At 41.2% G+C, this 26,407-nt stretch overlaps 1 protein-coding gene across 2 annotated transcripts in view; it reads right to left on the reverse strand.

The window, feature by feature from the left end:
* The window catches only part of col24a1 (collagen type XXIV alpha 1 chain), an 83,274-nt gene that overhangs the window by 35,924 nt on the left and 20,943 nt on the right, over positions 1–26,407 (reverse strand). For both annotated transcript variants that reach the window (XM_079350322.1, XM_079350321.1), the window contains exons 5-24: positions 26,350–26,403; positions 22,449–22,502; positions 21,407–21,460; positions 18,811–18,855; positions 18,091–18,144; positions 17,659–17,703; positions 16,220–16,273; positions 16,014–16,058; positions 15,394–15,447; positions 14,531–14,575; positions 10,760–10,813; positions 10,120–10,164; positions 9,728–9,781; positions 9,286–9,339; positions 8,111–8,164; positions 5,116–5,169; positions 4,976–5,029; positions 3,815–3,859; positions 3,591–3,644; positions 2,101–2,145 (exon numbers count right to left, since the gene is read on the reverse strand). In XM_079350322.1, coding sequence (XP_079206448.1) covers positions 2,101–2,145; positions 3,591–3,644; positions 3,815–3,859; positions 4,976–5,029; positions 5,116–5,169; positions 8,111–8,164; positions 9,286–9,339; positions 9,728–9,781; positions 10,120–10,164; positions 10,760–10,813; positions 14,531–14,575; positions 15,394–15,447; positions 16,014–16,058; positions 16,220–16,273; positions 17,659–17,703; positions 18,091–18,144; positions 18,811–18,855; positions 21,407–21,460; positions 22,449–22,502; positions 26,350–26,403 — 1,017 coding nt within the window. The remainder of the gene's footprint in view (positions 1–2,100; positions 2,146–3,590; positions 3,645–3,814; positions 3,860–4,975; positions 5,030–5,115; positions 5,170–8,110; positions 8,165–9,285; positions 9,340–9,727; positions 9,782–10,119; positions 10,165–10,759; positions 10,814–14,530; positions 14,576–15,393; positions 15,448–16,013; positions 16,059–16,219; positions 16,274–17,658; positions 17,704–18,090; positions 18,145–18,810; positions 18,856–21,406; positions 21,461–22,448; positions 22,503–26,349; positions 26,404–26,407) is intronic.

Genomic DNA, 26,407 nt, shown 5'->3' on the forward strand with positions numbered 1-26,407 from the left:
TGACCTGAACTAAATCACAGTGTTGTTGCAATAATTCATGTGATTGGCCCGACTGCAGACCGTGGTCTTACTTACTGTCGACCACAAAAGCCAGCGCGGTCAGACTGCGGCTGTCTCTGCATTTGAATGCCAATTTCAGTTGCCGTATTTCGGTCTTTAATGATCCATTCACCAGATTACAAGATTCTATATGGCTGCTATTCTTTACTTTAAGCACATAATCATATAGCTTTCGTTTTTATTCCTCTGCAACCTTTTTCTGTATCACGCCATGTGATCAGAGAGTGAGAAAAACGAAGAGCCAGAGAGAGTGAATGAACGTCAATAAGGAGAGGAAAACTGAAGTGACAGTGGGACGAAGTAGGTGAGACAATGTGTAAGACACTTAACAAATCGTTTACATGAACACAGTGACATTTTGTTCCATTGGCTCTGCCCTAACTCAGCAAAAAAACAGCCTCAAAGTGTTGCTCGTGCATCATCACCTCGAGGCTTTTGTCCTGTTGGAGGCAAGTTGAGCATTTAAGTGATACTGTAGATTAGTAGCAGAGTGTTTCTGAGGGATTCAGCTGGCAGGCATTGGAACAAGAGCTTTAAATTGACCTCAAATCCCTTAATTGGGACAAGAAGTGGGACAATGTGGTACCCCCGTATCACTTCACAGAAGGAAATGGTTTCAAAGTGGTTTCCATGTGACATCGGAGCTTTTCGCCGTTCTGTTTTAAAGGGAGAGCTGGTTTGTGAGTCTAAGTCCGGCTTACAAAAGCACTGGCATACCCATTAACCTTACATTTGGGAAGAAATACAGCTGCAGTAAACTGAGAGTATTAAGGTTAAGTGAGTCACTGACATGAAAAATCAAAGCACAATGTGGACGTATGAACTGCATATCATGTAGCTGCCTTAGGTAATTGACAGCTGCCGCATGTTTTATTAGTTGTGGACTAAAGGGGAGCACTCAGCAGCAAATCTAAATTGGCTCAAATCCACCACACTGTAAAAACCTCCAGTAAAATTTCTCTTGAAACATTTTATGGGAGGCCTCATGATGATACAGGGGCTTCTCAGGGAAGACAGGCACCCTTGGGATAACCTGTAGTCGATAACTACAGTCCATCTCAGTTTCTTACACATCTAACTTTTTTGGAAAGTGACGTAATGTCGTTCATTAGCGCCTCCATATGTTTCAGAGTTATTGTTTTTTTTTTTCTCTCTGAATCGCCTCACGGCTCCTCCTAGGCTTCAAAGCTCTCTCTACACAGTGAGTGCTTAATCCCTCTCATATGTGCGCTGCAGAAACACAGAGTCCAACACGGCCCGCTCGCTTGCCTCCACTATGCACAGAATGCAAATATTAACATTAAGGGGCCTCCGGAAAGGACAGACATAGTTTGGATGTTCAGAGAGTTTTCTGCATCTGAGGATTTTGAAAAGAAGAAACATGTCTCGACATTTTCTTTGAGGTATTTGTTTTGGGCACAAAGTCTTAATAAAGTACGAAACAGACTGGCAGCATCTGCAAACTGTACTGCTGCAGTTTAGACTGTACGTTAATAATCATTACAAATAGAGATTCCACATTTATTTAACTTTGACAACATGCAGCAGATGATAATTTGTCAAGAATAGGCATCACACATTTTAGCAGCTCTGAGCCATAGACACACGTGCAACCCAAACATGGTGACTTCACCGAAGACCTCATGTTGCTGTCTCTTTTTTTTTTTTTTTTTTCTGCCGTGGTGTTCTGCCCATTTCATGATGACAAAAACGAAATGTGATGTTGGGAGAGGATCCAAATGGTCTTAACATTGGAAGAAGGTCAGGAAAACAGTGAGACATCAGGAAACACTTCTTTAATGTCCTCCAAAACATGATTCAGTTTCATTCAGAGAGATGAATTGCATCATTCTCTTCCTCTGCTGGGAAAACGTCTTTACTGTAAATGCTTGACAGACAGGAAGTGAAGCCAATTAAAGCTGCAGCACAGGCTCCACATTAACACCCTTAAAGAGGATTTAATGAAAAGCTACTATTGCACAGCATGCTGGTGGTTAGATAATAACAGTACTGTACTTTACAAGTGTGATAGCAACTTACTTGTGGTCCAAGTTTTCCAACGTTTCCCATGTCCCCTTTCTCTCCCTGCAAGCAGAACACATCAAACAGTGTGCTGGTTAGCTTCCTGCAATTAGAGAGATGTCTGTCACCGTTCTACCCTGCAGCTGGCTCACCAATCAGGATATTACAAGTGTAAAAAAGGAACACACACTCTCATTTCGTGGGACTGGAAAGCTTCGCTTCTTGCTGGTGTGCTGGTATGTATGTGTGATGAAAGTCTGGGGAGAACATTTTCTCTCCTAATTAAGAGCATGTGTATAACACAGTAGACCTCAGCTCACAGTAAGTGGGTCACAAACACGGAGACGCTGGAAATCTGAGGTAAGCATGACGGTTTCATTTAGAATCATAAAACCTTGAAATCACATGGTACTTTATGGCACAGCGATTGTGGCGATGGCAACAACCAATGACAGCCTAAAACATATGGGAAGGAACAGGGTTGGAATGCTGTGGCTTGCTGTAGTAAAAACCTGAAAACAAACTTACAGTAAAGTCCTCTCCACCTAAAGTTAAAGCCAGTGTCAGTCAAATAAAGTTAGGTGTATACAGTCCTCTCTAAAGCTACTCTGAGGAACAGCATGACCAACGCTGGTTGATTTATTTTCTCCAAATCAGCTGCTGGAAACGATTATTTGTGGGCAATTAGCCTTCATTTAGATTGGAAATAAATAGAATAGAAAATCAAGACAGGTGGTAAAGTGAGGAAGGAACCGCAGGTTGGACTTGTTCCGGGGCAGCCCGCTTGGAGTACTACAGCCTCTGTAGACAAGTCGTGACCAAACTGCTAGGCCATCTGCACCCCCACATGATCTGTTCATTATGATTTGCAACACTTTTAACGTTCACTATTGATGGAAGCTGGCGTACTCGCTGTTTGTCGGTTAATGTTGGGTGTAGTAGGGACAAATGAAAAAACAACAGTGGACTACCTCACTTCCGTTAGGTAGTAAAGTGGTGGAAAGGTAGGAAAAGAGTGAAAAATGGCTGAAACACTTCTGCTTTTTCCACTCTTTTTAAAACCTTTTCACCTTAACTTCAACCTTCACCGCTGTTGTTTTTTTAATCACTTGAAATGTTCACTTGACATTTACTTAACAACTGAGTGGAAATGCTGATATTGTAGGTGATTAACAAGTACAGAAGATATTCCCAGCTAAGGAAACAAAGCTGCATGTTACATTTATTTAAGATCTAAACACTTGTTCAGATCTTTAACAGATGCTGAATGAGGAGAAACTGAGTAAAAATATCACATTGATTCCACATCAAAGAAAGAACACAAGATTAGAGTAAAGATGCGAGCTGAGCATTAGACAATATTCAACAATGTCCCAAAGCTGACAATGAGGTATTTCTAAAAGAACATGTCAAGGGTTTAAAATGTCTAAATCCTTGAATATAACACAGAGACACAGTTTCAGGAGTGCAGCACCAGCGTAGTGGTTATGAAAAGAAAGCGGTCTCACCTGCAAACCGGCAGGGCCAGGTTCACCTATGTAGCCTTTTCTTCCAGGTCTCCCCTAAAAAGACAAGAGTTACACTGTTACACACACACATTCATAACATGTGGTCAAAGGTACCAATGCTTAAAATGTGTTTATCACAACTACTACTAAGAACATCGAAGAAAAAGGTTTCATTCAGACAACTTGCGATAAGCGGAGTATTTGTGAGTATCTGGAGTTCTTACAGTAGGGCCGGCGCTGCCAGGTGGGCCGAGTGGTCCTTCATCCCCCTGCAAAACACAGCAAAGCTCATCAAACACAAAGATTCAGACATATGAATACCTATATACACACACACTCATGAAGCTGGTCAACTTCAGAAGACAGAAGACTTGCACTAACAATGTAGATACAGCGTCAGATCCACATGCTACCATAGCCTCGTTTCCACTGAGCGGTCCAGTGGTTTCAGTGCAGTTCAGACTTATTGGAGTTTCCTCTGTCAAAAGTTGAGAATGGTACCAAAATAACCGACCTGTAACGTTTTATTTTTTCGGTACCCTTTTGTCGGGTGCCAAGCGTACAGTAGCACAGTAACCTAAAGACACACTGCAGTCTGTTGATTGATCGAAATAATCTTAACTTGCCGTGCGACAGCAATAAGCAAGGAAAAACACAACACACAATTACTAATTGAGACTTTTTTGCATTTGGGTTGTATATTATTTGTCTTATTCTCTATTAGCAAGACCAAAGAAAGAGTTAATTTGCCGAAACTCCTCTGATGTCACTGATGTACAGGATGTAAAATCCCCCCCCCCCAAAAAAAAAAAAAAGTTTTCCAAACTTCCAAAGTTTCACTATTGGAATAAAGGAGTACAGAGTTAGTAAAAATGTACGTTGGTACTTCCCACCTGTAGGACTCTTGGCCTGTGGTACCTAACTCTGTAAGACGTTGTGTCTGTCTGAGATACTTTAACTCCACCTCAGTGAAGTTTGTGTATTAGAGGGGAGAACACTGATCAACAACATCTTTGCAGTGTTTGCAATGTCGTAACATTCAGCACAAACAAAAGCACCTGTGAGTGGTATGAACATCTCCAGACTTCTGTTCCTTCTTTTTTAAGTGCTGGAAAACATTCAAGCTTCATTTTATAAGCACCCAATGGTAAATCATGACTTCACCCAGTGGAACATGCCTCGAGATATATGGCAGCGGGGAAAAAATCCCACTAGGGCAACGCTGCAGTTGTTTGAAATGTGCTAACATGCTAAATGAGAAGAATTGCCTCAGACTAATGATCCAATGGAAACCGTTTGATGAGCCACATTTTCCACTTTTCTGTATCACTGAGCCAAGAACCAAACAGACGGGTAGGATTTAGTTGGGTGTTGAATCGCCTCACCTGTGTTCCTTGTGGCCCTGGCGGACCTTGTGGCCCTCTTGTACCTTGCAAACCCTGAAGAGAAACCATAAACATGATTTAATCAGATGAATGGGTGGATGAATGGAGAGGATGACAAAGACTAAAAGAGGCTGTTGTACCTTTGGCCCAGGTGGACCGTTGGGCCCTGGCACCCCAATGTCTCCAGGAAACCCCTTTGCAAAAAAAAAAAAAAAAAAGAAATGGAAAAAAAATAGTATTATTTCCTGTCATGCGTCACATTACTATTTGTTGAAGTTGGATCAATCATGCTCACTGCATCTGTGTACATTGCAGGAGGAGTGGGATAAAATTGCATTTCAAATATCATATGCAGGAGCGCCAATAGCCTCGCCAGTCCTCGTCCCAGCAGCAGTGTCTGAGTGATCCCACCGTGACACTTTGCTGCATGCCACCCCCCCACACTCTCTCCTCCAAACATTTCCTCTCTCTCTTCAGCTGTCATATCCGATTACATAACTTTAAAAAACGTACTTATAGCATAAGCAGCCTAGACATAGCAACATGGAACGAAAGGTCATCGTTGAAAATCGTTGATGGTGATGGATTGCTGCTGACCAGATAGAAGCCTTTAAGCATCTGCCACAACAGAATCATTCATTTCAGTGAAATACGCCTGTCAGCTGTGACCTCGGTGACCTATCGTCCTGTTTCATGACTGAGTGCAGAAAGTCTTTGACATTTTCCATGCTTTTCACAGACACTGCAACACCCACAGTGACAAAAGGTGAAGTGTTCAGTTTCCAATGCACAGACAAGCAGAAGACTGATCTTAACGAGTGATGATAGTCATGAGTGTGAGGCAGACGATACAGAGACCCCGATGTAAACTGAACCGCTTTAAAATTCGGAATAATGTTTCGTAGCAGCATCACGGAGTCCCTGTATGCTTTTTATATTTCCTGACCTTTGTTATCTCATCTCTGATGTTCTGTTTTTGCAGATCTTATGCCTTTTTGTTGATGTGAGGATGTGGTCTATTGTTTTTATCTATTGAGTGGAAGCAGCTGAATGTTTGCAGAACTTTGGCTCCATGACAAATTTCCCCCAAGGCGACAAGCGTATCATAAAAGAAAAGAAAAGTGACGGAAAGGTCATACAGGGTCATCAGATGACTGACATGTCAAAACATCATGAAGGACGGTATCCTGTTTAGTAAACAGCTTAAAACCTGCAAAGTATAGTGAAAGGTCATGGAGTCAAATGAATCTGTTTGTTTATCCTCCGCTGTCCTTAAAAAGTCAACGCAGACTAGCAAGTCCAATATTTATAACATCTTTACGACCATGTTTACCAGCTACCACGTGCGAGAGAGAGAGAGAGAGAGAGAGAGACAGACAGACAGAGAGAGTGAGAGAGAGAGAGAGAGAGAGAGAGAGAGAGAGAGAGAGAGAGAGAGAGAGAGAGAGAGAGAGAGAGAGAGAGAGAGTGAGAGAGAGATAGAGAGAGAGAGAGAGAGACAGAGATAGAGAGAGAGAGAGAGAGAGAGAGAGAGAGAGAGAGAGAGAGAGAGGGGTGAATGACGTGCAGGAAAGGAGGTCGAACTCGAACCTTGGCGGTCTGCTTAGAGGACTCTCTGCGCCCTGCAATCTACAAGATTTCAGTATCTATTGAGTGTATGAGAAGAATGTTCCCCCTGTGATATATGTACAGGAAATTCCACGGTAATCTCTCCATTCATTTTCTAGACATCATGTCGTGGATCAAAGCAGAGGCCTGCACCGGGTGAGGGACCACGAGAAAGCCGCCAATATGACGGGAAATAGATACTTCTATATATTCACAGGAAGAGACAAGTGTACAAATGATCTAAATACAGGGGGGCAGTAAGCACGTTTTCTTTTTAGAAATCCAATGGGAATATAATTGTGCACTATTTTAACACCTAATTCAGTTACTGTTGTAAAACCTGACCAGCCACCAGGCTGTATCTTACTGTACAGCCTGCAACACAGACTTTAACCCTAAATCCATGAATCACAGCCACACTAGTCGATGCTCCCGCGAGTCTATTTTCAGCGGCGTCTGCAGGAAGTCAGACAAGGAAACGCACTGAGCATCTGGTCAATTTCAAAGTAAAACCATCACTTAATCAACATTAAGTCAAAAGAGGCACCAAATGAACAACAAAGCAACCTCAACAAGTTGTTTGCATGTTTTTCTCTGTATTCCCGTGTGATCTCGCAGCTCTCATGTGATGTGTGTACAGTTGATCATGAGTGGCGCGGCGACTTCTGACACGCACAGAGCAGCGTGGAAATGAGAAGTAATTGGGAAGAAAACAAATCTGTGTTTGAGCTGGCTCTAATTTAAATTGTTTGCCGTCATCCCATGTTACCATAAACTAATAGATAATCAGGTTGCGTCATCTCGTAACAAGGAACACAAGCTCTCCTGGAATAAAGTGAATTGACCTTCAGTGACGTTGTTCTTAACAGCATGTGTGTCTGTTCTGTGGTAAGAAGGGAGATTTAAGTTCTCAGTGATTTTCCAAATGGAGCTCCGCGTAAGTTCAAGCAGGAAGGTTTTATTCTCTTACACATTCATTCAATGTTCTTCATATAGCTCAGCTCACTCCCTCTCTTCCTCTTCCACCATCTCCCTGCTCTGGTGATCAGCTGATTTGAGGTGTTTACTCTTTTAGGTAATAATACAACGCGACTCTGCCACAGCCTCTCTCCACCAATCATCCTGCTGCGACTCTTCCACAGTCAGTTTGTCATTTCAGTGCGACTGCCTCCATTCCAGCTCTGCACAGTTCAGACATGACCTCAAAAAACCCACTCCTCATCTCATCCTGCATTCCTCTATCACCACCAGCACCAGTGTCTAGACTCCATCAGGGTGGATCCTATCCTGCTGTCAGTGCTGGGTCATGACAGCGTCTAATCACTCAAGACATTGCACATGTATTTGTTCCTCAACTGTCAAATAATTGTGAACTCTTACTTAAGTCTCTCCTGATTGAACTGTAACCAAAGCTTATCTAGGACAGCATGAGGTGATCATGCTATGTGCTTCTCCGCCTGCTTCCTTTCAAACACTGGGAACAAAGAAGTGACATGGTGAACAAGTTCAACTCATCATGTGTCCTACCTCGGGTCCTGCAGGCCCAGGTGGTCCTTGTACCCCAATATCACCGACTCTACCCTGGAAAAGAACAAACAAACAGGAGATACTGTTGCACAAATTGATCTTAAACGTGATGTTATTCATACACAGAGGTGGAAAGTAAAACATTGGTTTAACGTTGAGTACAGCTTGTTGTTGGCTGTCTTTGCACTTTTACCTTTGAATGATATTATTTCACTGGTTAATCTTTTATTTGTCTTCTCTCCTAAATTAAACTGAATTAATAATATTACTTAATCATGTCTTGACAGTACTGACATAAACAACAGAAACAGCTGCATAGAAAACCAGGTGAACACATCTGGATAAGTTTATAATGTATTCAGTTGATTTAGTGGGGCGAGTTTACACTGATCTGTGTACCACGCTTCATTTGAGCTTTATTCTTGTTGATGCTGATAAGTAGTATTGTCGTTCTCAAAACTATTTTCGAGAACACTTTCTTAAGGTCTTGGTCTTCTATCTTATATCTCTGGATTTTAAATCAAGACAGATCAAAACCACCACTGACTGATAATTTACATGTTGTCACTGTAAGTAGATGGAAAACAACCCGTCTCCTCATGACAAACCAGAATCACAATCAGGATCAGAAACACTTTATTAATCCCAGGGGGAAATTTGGTTGTTACCGTTACTCATTCATGATTTTGGTTTTTATCCCCCGCTTACAGTCTAAGTTAAGCCCACTGAAGACAAAATGTTTGATTTTTTTCTATGATATTTATGGTCTTGGTCTTGTCACAGGCTTGCCCTGCCTTGATCTCGGCCTTGTCTGGGTTTCAGAGCACTCTGATCTCAGGTATGTCTTGGTTAGTGTTGTCAGGACTTTAAAACTAAGCAACAAATCCCCATTAAAGAAACTCATGATATGTCTCTACTCTAAATGTAGCTCAGTAAAGTAAGTCCTGATAAAGCTGAGGTGTAATGAATATGACCGACCTGACTTTAGTTTACAAGCCAACAAAAAGTCCAGCTCTCACTTTATCGTGCTTTGTCTATAAAAGCTTAACAAAACCTTTATGAACTGTCGGCATGCACCCACACACACACACACACACACACACACACACACACACACATATAGAAACAGACATTACACCTTGTACACAGAGGCACACACACTCACACTAACGTACCGGTGGTCCTGGCTTCCCTCTTGGCCCAGTTGGACCCGGCGCACCAGCAGCTCCCTGAAAGACAGACACATCACTCTAAAACATGTCGACCGACCCTTTTGTGTTCCTTAGCTTTTATCCTCTTTTCATATGAGTAATGTGCATATGTGTATAAAACCTTATTCATATGGGGAAACTGTTATGTGATGACTTCATGTGAATAATGTCACAACATCTGTGTTTATTTAAGAACTAATGCATTTCTTTTTGCTGGAAACGCTTGGATTAATTTGTTCCTGATTTTTGGAAAAAACAAATGTTCCTCAACATCTTCTGCTTTACTCCAATTATTTGTCAAAGGAAGGAGTAAACAAGGCATCACTGTGGTGACAATAAAATACGAGTGTTAATTGTTGTTAAAGCGGGAAAGTTGTGCTGTGCTTGTGTGATGGGGGGGACTTACCTTATCACCTTGGAACCCCGTGTCTCCTGGGTGGCCCCGTTGTCCCACTTCGCCCTGAATTTCACAGCATCATACAGAGATATAACACAATGCTACCCTGCCAGTGATCACAACATCACCACAGTTAAACATACAGAGATTCATGCAATCTGAGTCAAAGTGCTTTTATCATACAGTGTAGCTATCATGACATTACACAGACTCCACAACATACTGTGGTGTGACATCATCCATTACCATGCAAACACGCTGCGATTGTGAATTTGAGTCATTGTTGTCGTTTGTGTTATCGAATCCTCAACAGACTCGCTTCAAATAAGTCCAATTGTGCGAGCTGTGCTACTGACACATTACACACAGATACACTGCAATAATATAAATATTTAGATCACCTTATCACCTTTCAATCCAGGCGGGCCAGCTCGTCCTCCGGGGCCCTGCCACGTGGAGACGAGAGAAGGGAAGGAGCACAGTCGGATATTAGATTTATAATGTCAAGCTTTTTACAGTGCAGACTTTACATTAATTACAGTAAAGTACAGAGAGATTGTAATGATTTCACTTTAGGGATTAAACAATCGAAAGCTTTCCGACCTGAAACTGCAACTCTGGATTTGGCAACAGGCTAATGACAAGAATAGATCTGGTAACAGTGTATGATAAATCAGCTGTATGCTCCACTATGTGAATGAGGCTGGGATCATTCTTTTCATTTTTACAGAACGTATCATAAACAGTACTTTACTAGATGTTTCAAAAAGCTGCAGATATGGCAAACAGCTGTTACTTTTTTGGCAAATCAAGCCTGACAAGCCTCCTCCACTCTTTCACTGAGCGAGGTCTCATCATCTGCTGCTGAAGCACAACTATTAGCACACAACGATGAAGGATAAAACAGAGTACCATGATGAGCCCCACTCTCATTGACACCCAATAAGAGTTATACGAGTCCAAAAAATATCATCATCATTCAGTACATCACTATTTTCACTGAAAAGCAACATCACAGTATTTTTTTTTTCTTTAACCTACCTGAGGTCCGACCATACCAGGCAGTCCCCTCGGTCCCTCAGGCCCTGGGTCGCCCTGTGGAGGGAACACGGTTCACATTGTAATTGTACCGTAAATATGAACGCTAGCGAAGAGTCATCGTTGACACTGGACATTTTCTATACTAACTGTTTCTGATTTCTCCTGATGTAATTTACACCAACACTTTTGAACCTTCAAACCTTCAAACAGTACTAAGCCGTACTGGCAGAGTTAGCATCTGTGTTGTATTTGTCCGGGCCCGGCTAAGCTTACGTCTGCCAGCCCACAAGATCCACACTAACTGACTGAGGTGAGATGGTGTCTGGAATGAAAACCCTTTATAAGTAATCTCAAAGTAAACACTTAAAACTGATATAGAGGGTTTGGATCGTCCCCATCACAAGAGCATCAATGATGCTGTGAGGGAATTTTAATAGCATTTACAACAATACAACAAACATCATAAAAACAGGAAGAAACAAGTACTTCTTGACCAACCTTCTGAAATCCTGCTATGACCAGTAAACAGTAATGGGCACAGTAAAACATAGACCAGTAGGTAGACTGGGTGGACCTGATTACCCATAGGCCTATCTAAACAGTAACACATTCAGCTGCTGAAGGGGCAGGGAATACCAAAGGATTGGTGCTATAGCCTCAAACACATAATCATAACAAGTCTTGATCACAGATCACGACGAGAAAGGATTCAGGATGGAGAGAAGCCTTTTTTTTAGGCCAAAACAATCAAGAGTAAACACTGCCTACCAACTAACATTAAAATGAAAAGCAGAATAAAAATAATATCAGCAGTAATCAAAATGTCTATATGTTGGAAAAGAAACCACAGTAAGTGAGTGAGAGAACATGGCTTCATGTGATGTCATCGTGCACATGTAAGTCCACCTGGATCCTCTCGTGCTGGTGTGTTTGGTCCTGCCTCTCCACTGGCACAGATCAAGTGTGCTCCATCATAGGAGGAGATAAGACAAAGACTATCCCCAAATAATATCTGTGGTGGGGAGATTTGGTACACCAGCATCGCACGCCGAGGCTTTACTCAAACTGCAGTCCAGATGAATCCTGACCACCAGGTGCTCAGAGAGGATCCAAACCATTTTCTCCCGAGATAATTGATTCAAAGCTTGATCAGAACCAGATTGTAGCATCACTGTACCTCGTTTTAACAGAACTACTGTGGCCTCAGGAGATCCAATGAAACAGGCAACAATCTGTCAGTGCCTAGTGTATTATATACACATTGGCTTACAGTTACGAGGACATTCAAATCTCTGCTTACAGTACACAGGCCTCACCTCACCATGACAAAAATACCCTTTTTTTGCCTATAGTTTTATACAACTGTTTGGTCTGTGACCCCGCCTGGGGCTCTGCATGCAGGCTGAGTGTGTCTGAGTGTCTGGCAGCATACCATTTTGTTGATTCACATACTGGCAAAGAGATCAAGAGCATACCAGAACGGACACTTGCTGTTCTGTTTGTGCGCTTTGATTACTTAACAAAAGTGTGAACTCTGTGTAACTGCCTTAAACAAACGAGTGAGCGCAGCTTAGAGGCTCATCTTTGTTACTGACACTGGGATTGTGTTGTACTGTTAGTACTCGAAATCGGTCTCGGTCTCAAGACCACTTTTTGTATGTTTCGGTCTCGGAATCGAAATCGAAATCATTTTTACTCTGTCTTGTCTCGGACTGGGCGATGTCCACATTTTAAATCAAGACCATCATTGATACGCTATTTTTCCAGGACTGTGATTCGAAATGCTAACTTTTATGTTATTGTCAAAGTCTGGATTTTTGGGAAATTGTACACATCTTGATATCTTTTATATTTGTGTGATTTATGGATTCAGAGATGACAAAAATTTAATTGTGCACCTTGGTGACTCAGAAACATTATTCTACATTCTAAAAACGTAGAAAAAGTGTCTTATACCTCGAGTAAACATATCACAGTACGTGCCTTGCTCAAGGGAACCTCAATAGCCCTCAGGAAGTGATCTGGCACCTCTCCAGCTACCAGACCAATTTCTAGATTTAGTCCGCACTGTGACTTAAACCCTCTCACCCAGGTCCCTACAGACTGAGCTACTGCCGCCTTCATAATGAAAGCATAACAAAAGTGTTGACATTCTCTGTTATGTAAGTTCCACTACGAGTGCAACCCTCTCTGGTATGAAGTCCTTGTTGTAGTTCAACAACAACAACTCAAAGGTAGTGTCTGCTTGTTTCAGGTCTCTGCCTGCAGTAAAGATAAATTACAGCCAGTTGCTCGAGCGAAGCCTCAGCCATCCAGATGTGTCTTGCACACACGGTGTGACCCTTCAAACGCACCTCATAAATCCCCCTGCTATGAGAACAGCTAACTAGTGTAAATGAAGCTTGAAATGATGGCACAGGGAACACGCAGGTTACAGTTGTATCCGTTTTGCTGACATGGACAGAGAGTGTTTAAAAGGCCCCTGTGAACTGAGACATTTCAAAAGTTAAACGGTACAGTAAAAAGACAGCGTGCTCTCTATAAGCCCTGTTACTCTTCAGATTGTTGTTTTTTCTCTCACAGAAGTAACAAGACCTCAAAGTGTGTTAGGGATATGTTCAAACAATTTCACACACTGGACAGTTACTGAGTGAATATAAAGAATATGATTTCTCTTAGGCAGATAAACTTAATCACACTGTCGGTCAAACTTGTTCACATTTTGTTGTGGGCATCTTCACAGTACACCTAACTACAAACAATCACTTTCATACTCCCTGAAATATCCTCAGTGACAAGATGGAGACCCAGGGAGAGTAGTTATCCATTGATACAGAAACAAACTTGATGAAAAGACGTAATAACAGACAGGAAACAGAAAGATAACAAGAATATCAGGTTTGTTCTCTAACACTGCGTGTTGTTGAGTAGTAGTGACCACACCAACCAAGGCCAAGACACTTAGGGATCAAGAACAAGTCAAGACCAAGACCGAAGCAGGGCAAGACTGAAACAAGACCAAGTAGATTTGAGGCACAGTGTTACTTAGACATTTGATTGGAATCCCATTTCAAACCATCTGCAGACATAGCTTTGATCCGATTCCCAAAAGTTAATGGGAATTTCATGTTGTTGTTTTTTCTCAGATTAATCTGATGTAATCTGGAAGTACCAAAAGAAAAGTTGGAATAATCACAACAGTATTTACTAGAGAAAAGAGTTCACCATCAGGATATTGATCCCAATTAAATAGAGTTAAATTGAAATGGCTTCAATGAGCTTGTCCCGGGAAATATTTGAAACAAACAACTTTGGTATTATTGCAATCCAATTAAAATACTCACTCTGCTCTCTGTAATAAATTAAATTAAAAAAGTGTCACTTTTGGAGCTTTTGAACTTCATAGGCTCCGTCATGCCCATAGTATTAGCAGTGTTGAAGACACAATTATGAGTGCCATCCTTGGTATATTTATCTCTTTAGGTAATGTGTGTGGATTACTCTGACCTCAGCAGTTCTGTCATTCATAGGTAAAAATGTGCTGCTGCCATGAGAAAACACAAAACACTGGCTCAAGTTCAGCACAATGTGCAATGAATCTCTCAAACACCAAACTGACTGGTAGAGACAGAAAGATGACCGACGAGCCTTCTTGGAAACAAGTTACAGGGGAGCAGGAAGCCAAATGGAAAACACATCATGTTGTGAGACTAAATTCTGCCATGCAAAAAATGACAGAGAGAAAAAAATCATATAAAAACTGAAACTCACCCTCAGACCAGGAAAACCGCCAATGCCAATCCCACCAACAGGCCCCTGTGAAACATCACAGCAACATCCTAAGTACACAGGACAGCACACTTACAGCAGTGCAATCTGCTACATTATGCAAGGCTACCAATATACCTTTTTGGAGGAGGGTTTGCTGTGTCTTTTAAACAATTTTTGGGGAGTTAGGCTTATCACAAAACGATCGTAGCATTGTGAACGATAGCTTAGTTTACATATGGGGCAAGAACAGCTCTCCAAGCACATAGAGGCAGAGAGAAAGAAAGACATGGAGACGGAGGGAAAGCGAAAGAGAGAGAGAGAGAAATCATACCAGAAGATCTTTCGGCCTTAACCTGCTGTTATCTATTAAATACCAAAAGCGTTCTTCTGTTTTAATGACTGAAACCAATTCTATTCTATGTAGATATACATGTCGCTCATACAAGGTCAGTGTGGCTCTCTACATATCATTTCATTGTCTATTTTGGCTGAACCCAAAGTGCAGGTCACAATAAAAATAGTTAACCCTTCCTTTTTTTTTTTTACTACTTGAGGCCCATCTGACACGCGCCTCAAGGCCTGTTTGACAATTCTGTGTCAAAATTGTTTCAGTTTTATTTCTTTTTTAATAACTAATTTTTAAAGTGTTGGTAAAAGTACCCAACAAGAACAAAAAAGGAAGCAGCACAGCGCTGTGCGATTTCAGTCACTGTCAAGAGAGACAAAAAGTAAAAAGTAGAAATATTGTAGCTCTATGGATGGAAGACAGACTGGTGAAAAAAAACAAACAAAAGAAGAAAAAAAATCACAGTACAAACAGAGAGGACAGGTGAATTCATAAGGAGGCCAACAGGAGATCTCACCTCATCGCCATCAGGACCAGGTGGTCCCCTCTCGCCAACATCACCCACCACTCCCTGTGAGGGGAAGTAGACATTCAGTTTAGTAACATCAGGAAACCACCAAGGATTACACCCTTGACTTGTAATGTAAAGCGTTTTGATTACACCTGAGAAACATTAAAGGTAGGTGTGTGTTCGTTGCAGCTTGTTGACACAACATTCAAACATGGCCCCTCCTCCTGGCCTCATCACCAGGTGCCTGCCTGTCCAATAGGAAGCAGGCCAAGTCCACATCCACGGGAGAAAGCCAACGCAAGGTTCACCCATGTTTTGGAATGAGATTTATCCACTTAGCGTTTTGCTTCCCGCTACTATGGGAACAATTCCTGCAGCAGTGGGATCAAAACACCGGTGCAGTGTTTAGTAATGTTGGGCACTTCACGTAGCAGCCTCTACCATCAGTGGTGAATGTGTTGTGAATGTGACATGTGATGAAAAGATCTGAGCAGTCAGAAGACCAGCACAGCATGATACATTATTCACATTTGATCCAACTGGCCAGACATCACTCAATACTCAAGAAAAAATCCTATGGATAAAAGACACTGGGCATTTTCAGTTTAATTATCTACACATCTTACATATCTTCCTTTGGAGCCAGGTTTTCCGATTGGACCAGGAACTCCCTAGAAAAAAAAAACAAGTAGATAAATTAATCCTGGCAGGGAATCTGAGTTATAACAAATTCTGGTCATTAATCTAATAGAAAGTCTATGTGAACAGTTTTGGGAATTAGCTTCAAGACATTAACACGGAAAATGATCATGAAGACTTTGACTTCACTCACTCTCTCCCCCTCCAGTCCTGGTGGTCCGGCAACGCCAGGAGGCCCAATGAAACCCTGAAAACAAGCAAAACACAAGTCCTAAATGTAAATTTCTACGTTTCTTTCATTTATTTAAGAAATGAACGCTACGCATCCGCCAGATGCAGTATGCATATAACCACTAGGAGCTGCACAGAGTGGTATAGTGACTGGAAATTACTTCATCGGATACAAAGTTTGGAACAACAGATCCAGTCTGCAGCTCTCCCCACTATGATTCAAAATTGAATTGTTGCAAAAGTGTGTGCCGAAAAAAAGTTTTACGCTGTCTGATTTATGTGGTGCTCCCTCTAGAGGAATTTTCCAGTAACGAGCGTTGTACATATGCATGTATGTGAAAAATTCCGTTCACGGTGCAGCAGGTTGTCTATGTACAGGTGTGGTTCAAAAGCGAATTATATTTGAGCCCGTGTTCTGTTGTGTCTAATACTTCTTTTTCATTTGTTGTTTAAGAGGTTCAAAAACAGCTTCGAGCATGATTGCTACCTCGGTTGGGATGTGAAAAGTCCAATGTGTGACTTAAAATACAAATACTGCTACAATCCTGTTGTTTAAATCTATGTTTACTTGCTGGCTAACCCTTCTTTCATCTATGAACTGCTATGTATCTGTTTAGGTTGAAAGCAGTTTTTCCAATCTGTCGTGGTATTTGTTTTCTGTTTCAGTAAAAGCAGTGTGTTGGCTTTATAAAATGTAGCAATTGTATCCAACACATTCAAGTCATTGTATATACATGAGGTGTTGAAATAACTGGGTATGTGCCAGCTATTACAAGTAAAGGCCTGTCATATTACAGCTGGTTGTGCATTGTTAGCTAATCTTTATTATACTACTATTTGTAGCTGCCTTTTGAAAGAAAAACAATAGGTCTGTACGTTTTTTTTTGTTTGGATTGGCCTTGTGGAAAACTCCCTCAGCTAAAGATCCCTTTCCCTGCCTCATTCTTTCTTATTTCCTCATACAGTATCTTATCATTACACTCTCTAAGTCACCCTTTTCATTCTGCTCAATATATTGTTCCTAGCTATCTTGTTTCCCTGCGCTGCAAAGATCCACTAAAGCCTTTTTCTCTCACTCGCTCATTTGACCCCCTTAAGTCTGCTTTCACACTCTTTCTCTCTTTATTTCTCTTTTGTTCTCCTGTTTTGTGGAAGTTCTGCTTACTTAAAGACAACCTGTCAGCTTTTTTTTTGGAGACAACACCAATTCCCCTGGACCAGCCCCCACAAGCAGTTTCAAATCAGGTAGCTTGACAGAAATACAACTCAGATCCTGGGCACTCTCTCTGCAGGAAGGCTGACAGCCCGACACTGTCCTAATCCTTTCAGGAAATGAAGTATTCAATCCAGAGCTGCTGAAGAAAACAGGGCAGAGCGGAGCAGAGAGGTATTTGTACTTACGCGGACACCTTTAGGCCCTGGGTTACCTTCTGGCCCCGCTAAGCCCTGCAACAAAGGAAACAATCTGATGAGGAGGACCTATTGTATAATAAGTATAAGTATTTCACATGTGAAGGAAAAGCAAAAGATATCGTATGCAGAATGGCTTTATAAGAGAAAACAGCAAGCTTGACTGAGAGCTAAGACATTTTTTTGTGTGTGTGTTTGGAAGTCCACAGATCGATGCATGATAACAAGTCAGTGGTGAATGGTATTGATGGAAAAATATATCCTATACAACTTATTTTCAATAGTAAGCAAAGTGCATAGCAAAGCGGACAGCAGTTAGCTTGACATTGTTATTAATATTATCACTGTGTTTTTTCTCTGCAGATATCTTGATAGAGTAACGATGGCAGAACTGGGAGCGTATTTTTGTATTTTTCACTGCACCTGCCTGCCAGGGTAACCCGCAGCTCCTGCCTCCCCTGGTTGGCCTGGTATGCCCTACAGCAGAGAGGCAGAGAATGAATCAACGTTAATAGGGAGATTAGATGCATGGATAAAGTGAAAGAGGAGACTCACAGACCTCTACCACCACTGCCAGCAGAAGAATAAAACAAGCACTGTTTGTTCTGGAAAGCCTCCACCAAGACAAGCCAGTCTATGAACTGAGTCTGTCTGCTCCCCTTCAACCCACCTCTCAATGGACGGGAGGTTTTCAGACAAACTATGAACATTTAACGCATCTTCTGACGTAGCACGGATTTCTGTTACCCTCACAAATCATGGTGTTTTTTCAATAACCTTCATATTCTGCTGACATTCACTATATAGGTCTCACAGGACCAAAATGTATCTGTACAGGGTATGAGTATCTGAAATTCTAAACATGACACTCCTACAGTAAGTGGCCCGTGGATAAAGCTCATAAACTCTATCCTATCTCATAATTTAATACTATGCTATAATACCTTTATATTTATATATAGCTATGTACTGTATGTGCAAATATGTAAGTATCTTTAGGTTTTTTTTGCTAAATTAGGAACTGGAATCAGTGCTACTTTGGTATAAAAGACGCAGGAATGTGTCTCTAATCATCATCTTTGAGACCTTTTGTTGAGAAAACATCAACTGAACACAAACACAAAGTTACACATAAATACTCACTTGTTCCCCTGGCGGTCCTGATGGCCCTGGATAACCTTTAGGACCCTTGAAAGTCGAATAAATCAAAAGTAAGTCTTTCACACATCACAGCATGGTGGTGTGTTTGAGTACAATTCCTAAAGTCTTTGGGTAAAATCCTCTGGGAAACCCTGACTGTGTCCAAAGTGTTAAGGGATTATTGTATCAGCAGTATGATTTTAGTCTGAGTATTTTAAGGCAACTTGTGAGCTATTTCAAGAGGGCCACTAAATCATTAGATGGAGAACTTTTAGGTCAGGGTTCTGTTTCTACTGTAAATGTCCAAGGTGACCATGAATAATCACTGCACTGGGCTGATGTGATTCAGGTGTCAGATGTGGGAAAAGTGACATAGACATGATTTAATATGTCAGTTTCTATTCAACAAAAGCTTTTTCCTTCAACTACATTATCCCATCTGTTGTATGTAGTGTGTCCAGTTAACGGCCTGTCCAATAGTCTGCATTCAGACCAATATTAAGAGCTGTCAAAGATATCAAAACATAAAAACTTCAATTAGATTAACAGCTCGCTTATTCTACTCTAATGTGAATTCTGTGAAACAGCCAAATTCCACATTTGGTTAAACATGCACTTCTTCTCTGTAAACTACAGGATTTATTGTTTGGTAAATCAGCGCCTTTTTTTTTTCTTCTGAAGACCCTTTTATTTTTTCCTCTTGACATGCTTATCAACAGCAGATGTTTACAGATCTAAAACACAAGGTCAGGGCCAGGTCAGTATCTTTTTGGGCCGGTGTGAGGCCTTCTTCAAACGGCACCATCGACTCCGTCGTGTGCTTCCGAGGTTGTGACACATGAACCTTCACACTCAATAAAAGACCCACTTGGGGGTAAAGAGCACAGGCCCCCAGCCAGTCATTTCCTCTGAAAATACTTGACAGGCCACAGTTCATGTGCTGGATATATTAGGTTCAGCTACTGCAAACACTGAGATGGCCTCCTGGGAGAGAGGGTGAAGGCCAGCTATGTGAAGGCTAGACTTGGAGCTTCAATAAGAGGCCACCTAGACAACTAACATCAGGCCACGTTGGCTGAAGTACAAACAAATCTAAAGCAGAGTCGGGTCTGTTCCGTGTCAAAAAGGCACAAAGTCAATGTAGGCATTGACTGCTTTCAAACAAAGCACTTAACTTTAGGGAAAACCATCAATATTGCAAGATATCCCCGTTCAGACTCCTGTGAAGATCCAAGGAGCTCTCCAAACCGACTTCTCTGCCATCTTGACTCACCAGCTCACTTCTTCATGACTCCTCACTCTGGCACTTATGACATGAATGGGTGACGTGGTCGGAAGTTAATTTGCCAAATAAGAATTTGACGGCGGGATAGAGATAATCAGATGTTTTGATTTTTGTTTTCGGGTTGTGCAGAATTACTGTGTTGTGATATTATTGTTATTGTGGCTCCTATATCAGGTTTGTATATCAATTCGCGAGTTACCCTGTGGTTCGCACCTGTCGATAGCGTAATGTTCCACGATAACACATGCAGGGCTTAAGGAGGTCAGTGTCTTTCATTTAATTGTAAATAGTGTCAATGAAATTCTCCATCTTTCAGCGTTACAATTACTGACCCAAGGTAGCTTGGGATACTGTGCATGTTTTTGACCTGCTGACCGGGGTAAGCAGGGTGCCTTTCCTCTTTGGGGTGACCTTTGACCTTGACCTCCAAGGCCATCAAGTTTAAGGGAGACAGAAACATGGCCGTCTCTAAAGCTTTCACTGTGAGAGAGGGGCATCAGCTCAGACAGCTAAATATAGCAAGGCAGCGGTATGTCAAGGCAGTCAAAAAAGAAGAAGACAGATGAAGTAAAATACCAAGAAAAAGATGTGTGTGTGTGTGTGTGTGTGTGTGTGTGTGTGTGTGTGTGTGTGTGTGTGTGTGAGAGTGTGTGCAAATTTGTATACCTGTTTTAAACTTTAAGTGCAGCGACAGTAAACAGCTTACACTGAGGGCATTTTATTGGTCTGGATTCTGAGTGCTGAAACACTAAACTACATTAGTGCCTGTGCAAAAAGAGCAGTCAGTGGACATAGGCAATTAAACTGTTTGTGTGTGCGTGTGTGTGTGTGTGTGTGTGTGTGTGTGTGTGTGTGTGTGTGTGTGTGTGTGTGCGCGTGTGTGTGTGTCACGACCAGCCTAGGGGAAATCAGCCGTAGCATAAAAGTGACCCTCTCCATCCTCGCTCCCAATAATGAACCACAATAACAACAGTCATAACAGAGTATGTGTGTATGTGTGAGCGTGTGTGTGTGTGTGTGTGTGTGTGTGTGTGTGTTCACATGTGTTTGTCTGTATGGAATTTTTAGCAAAGCTTTCAATTGTTTCAACAATTGAAAACATGAATGACATTCTTTCACCCTGGATCAATACTGGGGATTTTAAGACAATAATAAAGAAATGTTGTTTTAAAACAAAAGTAAAAGCAGCAGTCTTCTCAGCAGACTGCGCTACTTGACGTTGAGATGTCATAAATGATCAATTCTGAAGGATCCTGAGTATTCAATGAACCTTTTAGTTATATGCATCTTCTAGTTAAATACACTAAATCTTACCAGAGGCCCTTGAAATCCATCCGGACCAGGCAGACCTGGTGGACCTCTGTCACCCTATAGAAACAAAAATACATTTAGGTAACACAAGACTTGCCAGTTTACTATCTGAACATTGATGGCAAATAAGAAAAAGAAAGACTGATACAGAATATTCAGAAGAAAAATATCTGAGAGGAAGGCAGAGTAACTTGGATGAATCGTAGACCTCAGAGAAGTTTCTTTGCTTTAACCTCTGTACGTTTTATGATATTCACTTAGTTCAAATTACTTTACACTGACTACATCTTCATTTTCCAACACAAAGAGCTCATTTACTGTTATCTCGTGAATTAAAAAGCTAACAGAGTAATGGTTAGGAGACCTCATTATTCAAGACAACAGTAAAAACAATCATGTTCATTTTCTGCAAAGAAGCGTCCATTTTCCATATGTGTCCATATGGACAGCCAAGAAGTGCTTTTCTACGACTAAAAAGAAACATCAGATGAGCTGAGAGGGTGAGTGGAGATAAGAGATGCTAACCACTACAAAGTGAAAGAAGAAGAGAAATCATTAGTGACGCTGGCTTCAGGATGCAGTTGGATCACTATGGTCTCATGCTACAAGTTTAGTTTGAATCTCTTTAAACTCAGACTTTTGATTGTTTTTTATGAGTGCAGACAGCATTTAAAGCTGAAGGAAAAGAAAGATACACTTGGAGCTTAATTGGTTCAAGACATGTCGGAGTGCTGCTCAGGAAAATCATTACTGTGATGATGTTAAAGAGAGCGGGATGAGCAGGGAGTAAGAGGAACCAGCTGCTGTGACAGACAGATCAATGATAAGGGCATGAGTCAGAAATGCCGAGAGGGAGTTTAAAGGAAGTTTCTTAATTGTTTAAATGAGAGGAGGAAAACCAGATCGTCAACACAGCTAATTAAGAACCGTAACTAATAAATAAGAAACAACAAAAAAGGGGATGGAAGAGATACCCAATAAGAAAAACAAGATAGCTTCCAAGAAAAAATAGAACGGAATAATTGGGACGTGACGAGTATTTTACCTTCTCTCCTGGTCGGGCCTGGCCTGGGGAAGAACCGGGGTCCCCCTTTGAACCCTGGAACAGAAACAGGATTACAATGTGAACCTTTAGCGACACACTGACAGTAAAAAAAAACTCTGAAATTAAACCTACTTTCAACACAAGACTTATTTTATCATAGCTGAAAGATGTTGATCAGGAGCAGTTCATAAATTTTAGCAGCTAGAGTCAAGTGTTGATTATGTTCATGAATTCTGTTCTTTTACAAAAAAATACAGTTTACACTGTATTCCAGAGAGGGCTGAATCTATGAGCTGTGATGGGTTTCAAAGCAGCTGTTTTCTGTCCGGGTTGTTGCTGCAAAGATCATGTCCACGTTATGTTGAATAACTTTTGCCTAGACGTCTAATTAAGTTCTTGTGATACAAAAAAATAGCATAATAACATGACAACAGACCCCAGTTAGAAACTTGCAGGACAATAACTGTTTTGTTTTTTTTATTGCCTTTGAATTTCCCCACGGGGACGAATAAAGTTTTTTGAATTTGAATATCAGTTAGACGCACAAAAAAAGACTAAGCTGCTATTAAACAAAATAGTTACAGTGTAAACTCTTCTGTTGGTGCACTTTGCCACCATGACGGATTCTAAATCGGACTACTAAATGTACTCCCAGTTCCAGAGTCAGAATTCCCACCTCGGGTTGCGTTCGTAATGATGTATCAGACCAGTAACTCTGAATATCCGACTTCCGAGATCAAATGGAATGCACCATTAGCCATTGTTTGACACTTGAGATTCGTATTTTAGTTACATCTTCCCAACCATCTTCACATCTTCCCAACCATCTTCACATCGGTCCCTATCTGCTTAAAACAAGCTTTGCCCTCTGGGATATTGAGCATCATGTTTCCATAGTTTTGACTAACCGACACTGAGGCAAAGAAAGGCTTGAGGTTTAGAGAGCGGAAATTCTAACACAACATAAAACCAGGATCTTTTTTTGTTTGGGAAAAAAAGTCAGCAGTGCATGAAGAAGCCTGAAAGAGTCTTTTAAGTTCTGCAAGCAAGTGGTCATAACATTTCAGACTAAGTCCAAAACACATGTCAACTAAGCTCAGAATCAGGGACTTTAGTCTTCTTTGTATGTCCTGGTAACCAAACACATTTCAACAGTGGATATTTTCCCAAACAGAGACAAAGAGTCTCTTAATACGCCTTCACAAAGGGTTTGGGGGTGTGAGAATGACTCACCGATAGGCCACTATGGTATTAGATACGCTGCTTGGGGTTTTGCATGTGTATGCATGACTGTGGATGTAGAGGCTGGGGGAACATTTAGTAGAGGTGCAACAGATCACAGTTTATCCATGGAAAGTCGATGTCTGTGATCGCAGATAATAAACTATTGAATTGAAGCAGCTCTGTAGATTACAGTCTGTCGTTTTTTAAAGCACTTTCTAAAAAAAGAAGTTCAGGTTTGTGTTTAAACTATTGTAACTGTAGTCGTGTGAATATTTGGATAATTAAACTCAATTCAATGAAACTGAGGATATAATACATTATTAAGTTTCATGAAGATGCCTTTGTTAAGTAGCAATGCACGGTAGGAGTCTTGGTTCGCTGAGTATAAAGTTGTTTTATATATTTCTTTTTTGTGCTCCTCTGTTCACATACATGCACATGCTCCTTTCTCTCGTGTACGCGCAGACTATCGGCCCAAGAGGAGGAGAGCAATGTGTCTTGATAGCCCATCATTAAGATAATAAGTGGGGTCAGAGATGACACAGAGAAATCAATCCAGCTGTGCTGTGTGACTAAATAAAGAGGAAAAAGTATCTCATATGTGCATGATGAGGTTTGCAAGAGAAGTTTTCTTTCGTCTCATTTTTAGCTATATAGCATCTAGCATATCTACAGTATTTATATATATCTTATGAGTGGTTCCCAACCTTTCATCCTCGGAGCCCCCCTTACTTGTATCAAAGACCCCCCCCCCCCAAAAAGTGATAGATAGCTTTAAAAGTAAACGTATATTTGAAATGTTTTCAGACATTTGTCAACCACTTCTCCTTTGTTTTAGTTCCTATAGCATGACACTTCTCCCACTGATTGCACGGTGTATGCTGTCACTCTGTGGTCAAACCACAGCCACCATAAACACCCGCATGGAGCTGCCCACATCCTTACTATTACACAAATGTAGCCTTAACATCTGGTCCAATGGTGGGAGAAGCACAGCTGACAGAACAGATTTCTTTCTTTTATCCCTTCATATGATGTCAGTGTCATGGATAATGAGACTTGGATCCTTGTGCTCCACAATGAAAACCCAACACTCGGAAACTTCCAAATAAAAGGCCTCTCAAGTGATTTAATAACTAAATACATTGTGTATTATTTTAGATATTGTTGCCTATTTAAACACTCACGCCCCCCTCCCAGTTCCCCCGCAGGCCTCATACTACTCATGGACTAACCGGCCTGAAGCACACCTCCTCCATGCGTGCCAGGGCCAAGGAAGTGTACCATGCTTGAGCACGGACCAGGAGATTTCCATTGCTTTTGTTTAATCAATAAAAAATAAAATAAAAAAGCAATTTCTCTCTGATTTTCCTGCAAATTTCTAACATTACTCCCAGGGAATCAAAAGGTTCAGTCTCTACCTATAGCCCCACCATGATGAATTATATTATTATTATTATATCATACGATGACTGTTAAATTATACTCCAATATGATTATCATCTACAACCCATTTATCATTATGAAAACATTGATGCGTCCTTTCCTTTAAAAAAAAAAAAGAATTGACTGATTGATTGTCAGATTTGTGATGATAAGCTTATAGGATCTCTTCTTCTCTTTTTGACATCTTGGTTACCCACAAGCCTCGTCAATCATTTTAAGCTTAAATAAACACTTCTTCTGTACCCTAAGGGAGCTTTCTAACTAATAAGAAATGATTCAGTCTGGCTTATTTTCTTTCCCTAAGGCTTGATGAGGCATGTCATCGAGTGTGCATGATATTGATACTGGTGAAGTCATCTTTTGACCGAGCATGAGCTTGTCACATGTCCAACTATAAAAAAATATATATATTGTCAGAGAATAATGTTAAGCAAAGTGAATTTGCTGACGGGAGACACAGCAGTTGCGCTTGTATTGACTCACTGGCTTGGCACCAGTCGTTCACTCAAAGCTTAACAATGATTGACTCATTCAAAGATGTAGGTCTATTCACGTCAAACCCGATCCAGACAGGACAGTAGCACCGAAACTATAACTCGGCATGATCTGATTTATTTTTCTGCTGATGGGCCCATGACAACACAAACTGCTGCTGCAGTTTCTTAAGCCTTTACTTATCAGGTGTTATGTAATGTTGATGTAAGTAAATGTGATGTTTGTGTATGTGGCTATTAAGAGGGATTAAGCACAAACAGACACACATGTCTTATCATTACCAACAGTACAGACTCCACCAGCACACGCTGCATGTGACTTAATGTGTTAAAAAACTTTGCCCTATTCATTGAGTATGGCAAGCTGATGGCAAGCTGTGGGGATACAGAGTGCAAATATTATTTATTTAAAGCACACAGGGGAATGTTGATCTATAAATAAACCTTGTGTCGTCTTCTTTTCATTCAGTGACCCTTCCTCATAAAACTTAACGAGTGACCAGCGACCATCGGGCAGCGCGACTTGAGGTCTGCTCAGAACTTTTACCATAGGCCGAGAGTTCAACTAGTGCACTGTGGCTGGTAGGAGTGCAAACAGTACAGTCCAACGCATTAACAGACGGTGCTATCACAATGATTGACCCTGGTCTGTGTCTTTTGGCTCAAAAGGAGCTGTTTCTGCCCAGCACTCTCAGGGAGCTGTTTTTGTCTCCTGAAAATTTGAAAGGGCCACTCACCTTGGGCCCAGGCGGTCCAGGCTGTCCTGGGTTTCCATGTGGACCAGTAGGACCCTGA

Source organism: Symphodus melops (genome assembly GCF_947650265.1).
Source record: "Symphodus melops genome assembly, chromosome: 8".
In the NCBI taxonomy this organism is placed as follows: domain Eukaryota; kingdom Metazoa; phylum Chordata; class Actinopteri; order Labriformes; family Labridae; genus Symphodus; species Symphodus melops.